Source organism: Orbicella franksi, chromosome 12 (assembly GCF_964199315.1).
Source record: "Orbicella franksi chromosome 12, jaOrbFran1.1, whole genome shotgun sequence".
In the NCBI taxonomy this organism is placed as follows: domain Eukaryota; kingdom Metazoa; phylum Cnidaria; class Anthozoa; order Scleractinia; family Merulinidae; genus Orbicella; species Orbicella franksi.
The window spans coordinates 1,980,121-1,990,152 of NC_138156.1; the positions used below are offsets into that span (position 1 = coordinate 1,980,121).

General features: G+C 38.8%; 1 protein-coding gene across 1 annotated transcript; it reads right to left on the minus strand.

Moving 5' to 3' along the window:
* Window positions 1–463: 463 nt before the first annotated feature.
* LOC145464526 (microprocessor complex subunit DGCR8-like) lies at window positions 464–9,532 on the minus strand. The gene is made up of 9 exons (XM_081448440.1): window positions 9,223–9,532; window positions 7,886–8,028; window positions 3,981–5,048; window positions 3,535–3,635; window positions 3,053–3,152; window positions 2,696–2,752; window positions 1,434–1,511; window positions 865–978; window positions 464–764 (listed from the first exon to the last, which is right to left on the minus strand). Exons 1-9 carry the CDS (start codon window positions 9,530–9,532, stop codon window positions 696–698), a joined length of 2,040 nt encoding a protein of 679 aa, XP_081304566.1. The 3' UTR covers window positions 464–695.
* Window positions 9,533–10,032: the final 500 nt, after the last annotated feature.

A 10,032-nucleotide genomic window follows, 5' to 3' on the forward strand; every position in this document is an offset into this window, starting at 1 on the left:
TGGCGCTAACACTCCGGCTGAAGATTGTGACGTCAGCTCTCCCTAGTGAGCAAGGAAACCTCCTTCCCAGGGTGCTTTCTTCTCCTCGTTGTGTTTTTTACGAGGGGAGCGACAAACAGAGAGTAATCTAGTAGTGACGCCAGTCTCAGATGGGGTTTCTGCTTGACCTACGAGAAGAACTGTTTATTTTCGGACGCCAACGCAAATGTAAACTCCGGATTCTCGTTATAGCTATATGCATATCATATTGTTTCATTCATAGGCGTGTCCTCACGACTCGTCTGTTTCTTGGAACAGATTTCCATTGGGATTTTTCTGAGTATTTTTTTGTTTGAAATGTAAGGCTATTATGTTACCACACAAACCTACTGGCAACTGGGAAACGTACCGAATAAATCAAGACGAACATTACATCTGAACTCTCATGAAACGGGTGAAAAGGGTGCAAACAACACTATGAACGCCCAGAGCTTACTGGTCTTGCATTTGTTTATTATTATAAAATTATATTTAAAAATTTTACTGATAGTATTCCGTACAAGTAGCTTTGCTATTATAAATGTTATGGTACGACAATTGCGTTTTTGAGAAAACTAATTTTATATTTATGACGGCAGCTATTTCATAGCTTTGTCACAAACTTTGTTTGTGATCACAATAATCGTTGACAATGGCTATGTGACATTCAATTAAGTTTACATGTCCACAGTAAAGACTGGCTCTGCCGAGTGGTTTCTGGTTTTCATGGTTTTGGTATTCTTAACCTGCAAATGAAAACAAACCAATAAACATAAACGAGAACTAAAACCGAAAACCTGATTTTGAGTATGCGGTTAAAGTTAACAAACATTTTACAGTACAAACCTCAGAATGAAGCTTTCTCATTTCGATTTTGAGACGCTCCAACAAGTCGATATCCTGGTTCATATCAGACCCATCTTCTCGCTCGCTGTGAGATGTACTGTCAACTTGCTTGTACTACCACAAAACAAAACGAAACAGACAAAATAGATTAGAAATCAAATGAGCGCGAGGGACAGAGGAGAATGGTGACAAGATTTTGGTGAACCTATTGCAAATACGCGCGTTAATTACTGACTGGGAGGTAATTCGCTTCCAGGGTCTCTTCGTTTCGCCCCCCATTGACTAAAACGCAGGTGTTTTTACGGAGCGGTTCAGTCTAACTTTTCTGGTGCAACACACTTCAGATCACAGCATTATTTCCTAGGGGAATAGTATAATGAGGTCCTGCGGAGGTGTTAAAATTGAACATGGTAGTCTATACGAAAGTAAATTCTGACAGAAATTTAGGCAGCGCATTAGAAAAAAAAAAATAATAATTACGGACTGAGTCGTGACCAACTTTCCCTCTGTGTTGAGCTACAACCGAGCTGCACGTGAACGAAATACAGTGACCTTACAAGAGTAATTACCTTTTTAATAGAGCCTGAAGGTCTGTCACAATAGATTCGCATCAGTGCTCCCCACTTTTCAAGATGAGGATGGAGTTTCTACAAAAGACATAACAGTATTAAAAGGACGGCTAGGGCAGCAAGAGTGCACGTGGTACAAAGTTCAACAAAGAAGTTGACGATGCGTGTATTGTATTAGCCCCTGCGTGTTGTTGCAAGTTGTCCAAAGTTGAACTCTTCGCACATGATGATGCGTTTCCTTGCAACACGAGTGTGGTGAGAATCACCATAACGCTTTTCAACTTGCAATGCCGACAACATGCGGAAGGGCATTTTTTCAGTTGTGAAGCTCTCAATTCGACATTCACATGATCACGACAAATTGAGCAATGTGATATAAAATCGAGGTCCAACAAACAGTAAAGATCCAAACGCGAATGAACTTGTGTTTACTCAGACTCACGACCACCCCAGCATAAAGATAGATAGCCGGAGAGAGAATCTTTAACCACGGTTAAAAATTCGTCAGCTTTAGGACCTAGACATTCAGAAAAGTTTAGCTATTCTACCCTGAAACTCATGAGGTCGACTAGTGGCAACTCTAGCTTATACTCAATAACTAATGTAATGAAAAATATTTTAATAAAAAACTGCTTTCCACAAATACCTTGTCTTACTGTTCTCCTTTGAGTAGGCGTTTGAATAGGTCATATTCGTATTCTCGGTATTGGACTGGAACTAGCTTGCAAAAGAGGCTCTTGCAGTGGAATATCATTAAAAAGAGATTAATGTCATTTGCATTTGAAAAGACTCTCCGCATTAGCCTCACTTGCAAGCTAGTTCCAGTCCAATAACGAGAATACGAATATGGTTTATTGTCCAAGAAACTCTGCTTCCGGCTTAAGTCACAAGGAAGTCCGTTCCAGAGAATGGCGCCACTGCAGCTGAAGCTATTTTTGAAATAGTTTGTGGACGGCAATGGAACATTGAGTTTATTCCCAGAGTCCCTTAGGTTATATGCAGTTTCTCGCCTTTCAAATTTCAGTCATATCTGAGTACTGAGGCACTGCATGAACCAAGTTTTGGGCATTTTGCTAACGGTTAATTTTTGATTCTCAGCGAATGATAAGCTTCTCAGTGATAAACTAATAACACTAACTCAGCTTCGACTTCACCCACAAGTTGGTGTTTTCGAGACAAAAAAGCTGGAAGTTTAACTATTTTCCCTCTGCTCGTGCAACACTATACATCTTAGTTTGTTAAGTATTTACACAATAAATCACCTTTAAGATCTGTTGTGAAGCCAGCTGCTTGCCAAGTCGCTTGTTTTTACAAGGACCCTGTAAAATTAAAATACAAAACTGAGGTTACAAATCGCATATTCTAACTATAGAATATACCGTAAACTGCCGCTTATAAGCCCTGGGCTTTTGTAACTTCGTAAAATCCCAGGAGGATTATAACCGGAATAAAAAAAACCGTTTCGAAACGAGCTATAGTTGCACATGTTGATCGAACTAGGTTTTTCCTTTAGTGGTAATTGAGCTAAAAAAAAATCATAAAACAAAGTCAAAACAAGGAAAGCTAGAGGAACCGTTCACTGCCTGTGTTTTTACAAACCAACAAGACCTTCTTCTAACCGTAGCGGAGTGTTTGCCGCATGTGATTTGAAATGACAGACTTCTGTCCTGTCCGCATACGGTCTTGAACTGGATCGGAGACGAACAGATGCCTTGATTTCTGCAGCACAACGAAGACACAAATCAGGACTAAAAAAATATTAACTTCAGACAAGAGAAATGGTTGTGCTCCGTCAGGAGGTAAGTAAAACGGTCAGACAACTAAATGGTAAAGATCGAGTCGACTCTACAAATACGCTACGGCGGGTTACCAAGCTTCAACTTGTATCGCGACAATTTACTTATTCTGCCAATATTTTCCACATATACTTTGTAAAACACAGCACTCCGGTGCTTTTCCAGGTAAGTAGAAACAAAATCGATGCAGCTTTCTTTTATGCCATTCTGTCACTGTTTGGAAGGAGTAACAGAATGAAAAACAAATAAAAAATCCAGCACTCATTTCAGTTCCTCCACTCTGGAATGTATCAAGAAAATCTAACCTCTTTAGACACTCCTCAAGGATCTGCGAGGGATTTGGCAGGGTTGTCTTTGAACAAAAATCAGGAAGCCTATGGTCCAAGATGTCTACTTTGTCAAAAAACTGAAAACACGAATAAGGAAATTAATAAATAAACAATAGGAAACAAGTGAAAAAACAGAGGATTACCAAGACACGTTTAAGACAGGGTCGAGAAGTGGAGATGCATTTGCAGGGAACATTAATTATTCAGTTCTTTCGTTTAGAAGAACTTCTGTCCTCTAAACATTTTTCCCGATCTTGCAATGTTATCAAGAAAATGCTTGGAATTACTCTATCATTTCCGATGAAATCAACGGTTTTCAGTGGTATCTCAACCCAGTCAACAAGTGTGTAAAGCCCACACGTGAAAAGGGCGAACAACAAAAACAAATTTAACAGAGGAATCACATGCTCATTAAACTCTACCTCTAGCTCGGCTTCTGAAATCTGATAATCCCGTATTTTGGTGTAAACCCCAGGTAACAACACTTCCAGCGCGGATTCAGCAGCAATTTGTCGAGCGAGTTTCTTACTGGAGCCGATTCCTGATCCATATTTGATTTCACCTATCTGGACCTCTGCCATAAATGGTGTGTCCGCATTCTCACATTCGCTGGACAGGTAAGCTGGTTTTGTCTTCAACACACGCTGACAGTACTCATGTAAAATTGCTACCGGGGTTTTTCCGCCAGCATTCAGCAGACAATCTTTGCCTGTCTGCCTCTTGTCTTCTGAACATTTTACGGGGTGTGGCTGGCATTCTAATGATGGTGGCAGCTCAAGATCATCAACAACTTGTGGCTGGGCAATCACAGCATATCGTTCTTGGTCTGAGGTAAGAGATTGAAATTCCCAAATACTTGACAAGTACATGCCTAGATCTCCAGCATCTACTAACTCTAATGTAGTACTGCTACTGCCGTTAACACCAGACTTTTGTTTTGAAGCAGCCCTTTCATCAGAACTTTCGCTACTTTCAGAAAAGTTATAATTCTCTACAACTTGTGGGTGTTGTGTTACGCTACTTTGGTCAGTCACATCACATCTGTCGGTAATATCACCACTTGCTGTCACGAGATCCATCAGACCATTTTGCACTATTTCCTCATCCCTAGCTGTCATATCATTCTTCTCTGTCATATCAGTCTTCTCTGTCACGCCATTCCTCTCTGTCACGCCATTCCTCTCTGTCACGCCATTCCTCTCTGTCACGTTGTCTGTATCAGTTACGCTCATGATTACATCCAGTCCACTTCTCTTATGTCCCTCTCCAACAGAGACGTTTTCTGTAATGGAACTCTCATTTGGAATTGCTTTTGCAGTATTTTCCTCACTCATAGTATTCAGTGTATTCAAAATTGAACCTCCCTGGTTTACAAGATTGGAACGCAAGTTGGTATCCTCTAAAATTGTACTGCTAGTTTTCTCTTTTTCCATGGATAATGCTCTCTTCTGGTGAAGACAAGGAATGGCAGCCAGTGGTACATCATGTTTCTGAAAGTTAACAGCATGGAATAGCCACCTTAGATTGGACTTAGTGTATGGGACTGAAACCTTGTATTAATGGTTTTGATTACCACATTTTACATCAATCTTGGGCAGATATTCTCCTAATTCACCTGATCAGTGACAGCAACGGCTACGGCTTGTAGAAAGGTAACTGGACTAAAATTTTAGTCCCACTTTTAGTTGATCTACTGCTATCTCAAGGTCCCTAACAACTGACAATACATTGTAATGCACCCGTAGAGAAAGGGAAACTCCCCTACCTCCTGATTAGCTTTTTCCTCAATGTATATTGTAGAGGAAAAATAAAATGTAGAGGAAACTTACTCCTAAAGTCTCCATTAAAACTTACCATCTATCCACATTCCCTACACTTGTGTTGTGTGGGAGTTATGTGAACATTTACTTGAATTAAATTTCAGTGTATGTTTGAATGAACCAAAAACAACCATCTAACTATTACAAAGGTAGAATAAACAAGGTCTGCTTACGTGGAAAAGTGAAAAAGCAGCTATGATTTTCAACTTTGCTTATTTATCCTTGCAACACATTGCCACTTTCAGTCAATGGTTTTATATGTACATGTATATTCAGCTTAAAGGGGCTCAGTCACACTATTTTGAGTTATTTTGGCCACGTACAAAATTACCTCTAAATGGTAGGAAACCTGAAAATAACAGTTTAATAAGATAGAAAAACACTTTAGAGATAATGATAAACCATAAAGAAACAAGTATGGCTAAGGACGCAGAAGATTAACACGGATTACAAACGACAAATTTAAAAAATTGAGGCTAAACTTTTCAATATGCGCAAACCGTGACTGAGCTCCTTTAAGGGCTGCAATTTCTACCGAATGCCTGCACACAAAAACTCTTCCAACTTCCTGCCATTAATCTTTGTTTTTCCTAGCACCTTACATTAACCAAATGTAACAATCTCCTGAAAACCCAAATTAATCTCATCTGCATGTGCATCCAAATATTTGTACAATGGATTGATAAACTACCAACCAGATAAATCAATATTCATAGGACAAATGAACCAAATACACTGTTCACTCAATAATGATTTACCTAGTTGATAACTTTAGCCATTTTTTGTACAACTGAGGCCAGAAATGTGACTTCTTTGTGTAGGTCCAGTTATCTTTTCTAACCTGCCTTGTAACTGGTTACAAGTCCTATGCATACCCATCTCACTCCATATTTGCTCCTTGCATGTGACCAAAAATGCTACCCGTAGGCAGTAAAGGCCTACCAGTGGCAATTTTAAGGCAAGCGCAAGATGCAGAAAAGTGAAAGGTGGGTATAAACTTAATTAATAATAACAAATCTTGTCACATTCAGCATACATTTCTTCCACTCCTGTACATATGCTGTCTGCATTAGATCTATTGCCCCTTTTTCCAGCCTAGAAAATTCCTAATATATTTTTCCTGGAAATACTTTAAGTGGCTCATATAGCTACAAGTATATATTTCTGGGAGTCCCAGCTAAGGTTGAGGACTTGAAATGAGGTGGAGTCCAGAACAACACCAAGTAATTGCCAAGGATAAGAAAGAGGGGTGCCAAGCAGAATTGACCTTTTTACCAGTATGGCTGCCATTTTGAATTCCATTGTTTCAAATAGCTATTATGGGATGCTAAGGGTAAATTACATGTAGTACGTATTTGTCTCCTGAGCATCCTCCCCCCCAGTGGGGGGGGGGGGGGAGAGGAACTCCCAGAAATATTGGGTGGGGGTGTGCAGGCTGTTTCCCAAAACCCTAACCCTATATAAGACCAAAATCTGTGATTTTCCCTACCCTATTTAAAACCTGACCCTTAAAACAATGCCCTGTTTCAGACTTCCTTATAATTAGTTTCCTAGTTCAGACCAATATTTAAGGCTTAAAGGCAATGTTTACATGCTTTTATAAGGTAGGATAACTTCTTCTATAAAACATATCCAATTCAAGACTAGAGTGCAAAACCATACCCTATTTGAGACCAAAATGGCTAAAATCAATACCCTATCTCTGACTAAAACGGCAAAAAAACATACCCTTTGGGGCTGCACATACCTTGGGAGTAACCCCCCTGGTTCCAAATGCACTGCAATGATCAAGTGACTGAAGTATACCACAGTTTTTGTTATATTCAATCCATTTCTTCATGAGTGGAATGCTATGTCTAGACATCCATGTGCAGATCAAATTTTCATCATCTTTCATAGCTTAGTCCACATAGGGTGTGACATATTAGGGTGTCAAGAGGATCAAATTTATAAGTGAACTATTTATCCATTTGTCAATCCCAACTGCAATTTTGTGCCACCTGCCAGTTATATGTTTATTCATGTGTTTTGAACTTCACTGGCATTAAATTACGCACAAAAATTCTCAGCTGAAGAAAAAGCTGAATTGAAAACAGGGATGAACCTCAATACAGTTAATTGTTGGGACCCACTAAATAGTTCAGCTACTAACTTCAAAGTTGCATTACAGGAACATAGAATATCAGTGATCTGTGGATTACAGATGTGTTAAAGATAAATTTGAGTTTTTAATATTCATGCAAATGTTGGGGATGGAGAAAAAAAGCTGCATAATAATTATGCAGTAATAATTATTGAGAAGTACTGATGATTGATGCAGTGGAATATGTGACTGACTCCACTTCCTCCCCCCCTCAAGGATGTTGAAGGAAACTGACTACATCCCTTTACAATTTGTTAAATTCTTTGGCTTAAACAGGGCTTCTGAAAGAGTGGAGAAACAAAAGGGACATGTGATAAGAACTTTGACTTCAAACTAAACCATTTAAAAGAAAGAATAAAGTTACCCTAACACTTCCACCTCCAATGTGATAGGGACGGGACCAAGTACAGACCCTTGTTGGTTTATGGAGGTAGATGATTCCACCACTCCGGTGATTTAGCGCTATCCAGCCATCTGGTAAAGCCAGCTTTGGCAGATTACCCTTCACTAAAAGGATGAAAACCAAGAACAAAAATAACATTCAAATAATGCTGGATAATACTGTACTTCACAACACCCAGTCAGGGTGTTAAAATTAAGCTGGCTAATGTTTTTGCACAAGACATGTTAATGATAATTGGTGGCTGTTTTCTGCACAGAATAATACTTAACACATAATATAATAATATGACTGTTTTCATTTTGTCATTTTATGGACCACTGCAAGTCAAAACACTTAACAACAGTAGTTTGACATATATCTTGCATGGCTATAAAATGTTTTTAATATATCCTCCTTTTATTTGTACAAATCAAGCTTGGGCCAATTACCAATTTAGCCTTCTCAGAAAATGTAGATAATATCCAGCAGCTTGCTCCATACAAACTCAGCTAAACTTTAAACTCGGGTAAAAAATCTTATAATCCTAAATCGTGAGATTTTTCTAGCAAAAGACTAATTTTCACTTCTCTTATGCATGTTAAAAAAACAATTTTTTTCCTTTTTCCTTACATGAAACCATTATTATGCTGACACCTGTGGTCTTGACTGACACGGTCACATCATTGCCATCTCTTTGATGCAAATTTTAGTGTAGTTTCTAAAAAATTTAAATGGTCTTCTTTTAAAAATTATACATTTTTGAACATCTCTGTAACTGACCTACCTAATTTAACTCAGTAATTTTAAAAGTGGGAGCCATATACCACTAGGCTTGCTGAAACCTATGTAGGCAAAAGACTTAGCTAAGCTGTCACAGACCACAGGTCAATTTTGACAGTATAGCTCTCCTGCATGCAAAAAGGTCATCGCAAATCAACAGATGATCCCCACAACAATTGTTTGCTGTATTCATCTAAACCTACTACATGTATTTGCTACACATTTAAATAGCATAACAAGACTAAGATTATTTCAGGGTTTTAACCTAACATAATCTTATAATTTCTTGCTGTGCGGTACACAATTTTTACACAATACATTTAGCCTGAGCTACAAAGTCCCATTTGATAAAGTTGTCTACAATGGCTCTAAGATGTCCTCCCAGTCACTTATTAACACCTTGTCCAACAAGTGGATACCTTTCCTACAGGTACGTCTTTGTTCTGCGTCCACGCACGGATTCTCTCAATTTTATATTTAAAAACAATAAATATCAACGGGTTTAAATTATGATGAGAGGGAATAAAGAAACAACGTACTTATAATAACTCGACGCTCTGGTTCCGAAGGCTCGCCAAGTTCGTTTCCTTCACTGCCGTTTTCTCCATGCGACTCTGTGTTTTGCATCTCATCATTCTGCGTCCAAATAGCTTTGTCACTGCTTTCAGTTTCCTCTGTTACTAGCCGACGTTTTTGGTCGCTCCCTAGGTCTTCATCGGACTTCCTTTTCAAAGGCGCTCTTTCATCTTGAAGCGTCGTTGTTTCGAGTGATTCTTCAGTTGTTGAAGCTGACGAAGGACGCAAACCACCCAAACCAGAAGCGCATAGCCCTTCCCCATCATCTTGCATTTTCGCCGTACTAAGCTTTTGTAAGCTTATATTTAATTTTGGCTTGTACCTTGAGCTTTAGGAAAACTTTTGTTTCGGTCGATAGCTTTCAAATTATACTAGATGTGTCACAATTTATATGAAAAAAGTTGACGGTATTGACTAACTAACTGTTACTGATGACGCCAAAACAAAACAAAACCAATTTCGTTTGCATGTAAAACGCACATGGCGTCACACCTGCGACCGTTTTTTCTACACTTGACCAAAAATTAAATCGAATTCAAGGCTTAGAGAAAACGAGAATTAAATATCACTGCTTAAAATACAAAATAAATAAGAAATAAAGAAAAATTCTAGTGAAGAAAAGTTCAGAAATCCCACCTGGACAAAGTCAGTATACTACCCGACCCCCTACCCACCATTTTGTTTGCGCCAACAGTAAAAACACTTTGGCCAGCGGTGTAGCTAAAAACTATTTCCAATCTTCCTGAGCAGGAGTTAGTAACGCCTGGGAGAGA

What these genes read in the sequence shown, in the direction of transcription:
- LOC145464526 (XM_081448440.1), bottom strand. Translation starts at nt 9,532, where the DNA reads ATGCAAGATGATGGGGAAGGGCTATGCGCTTCTGGTTTGGGTGGTTTG. An exon ending in TTTCAGAAGCCGAGCTAGAG is followed by an intron (nt 3,636 to 3,980) that starts GTAGAGTTTAAT and finishes TCGTGTTTTCAG; the next exon opens with TTTTTTGACAAAGTAGACAT. An exon ending in CTTGAGGAGTGTCTAAAGAG is followed by an intron (nt 3,153 to 3,534) that starts GTTAGATTTTCT and finishes GTTGTGCTGCAG; the next exon opens with AAATCAAGGCATCTGTTCGT.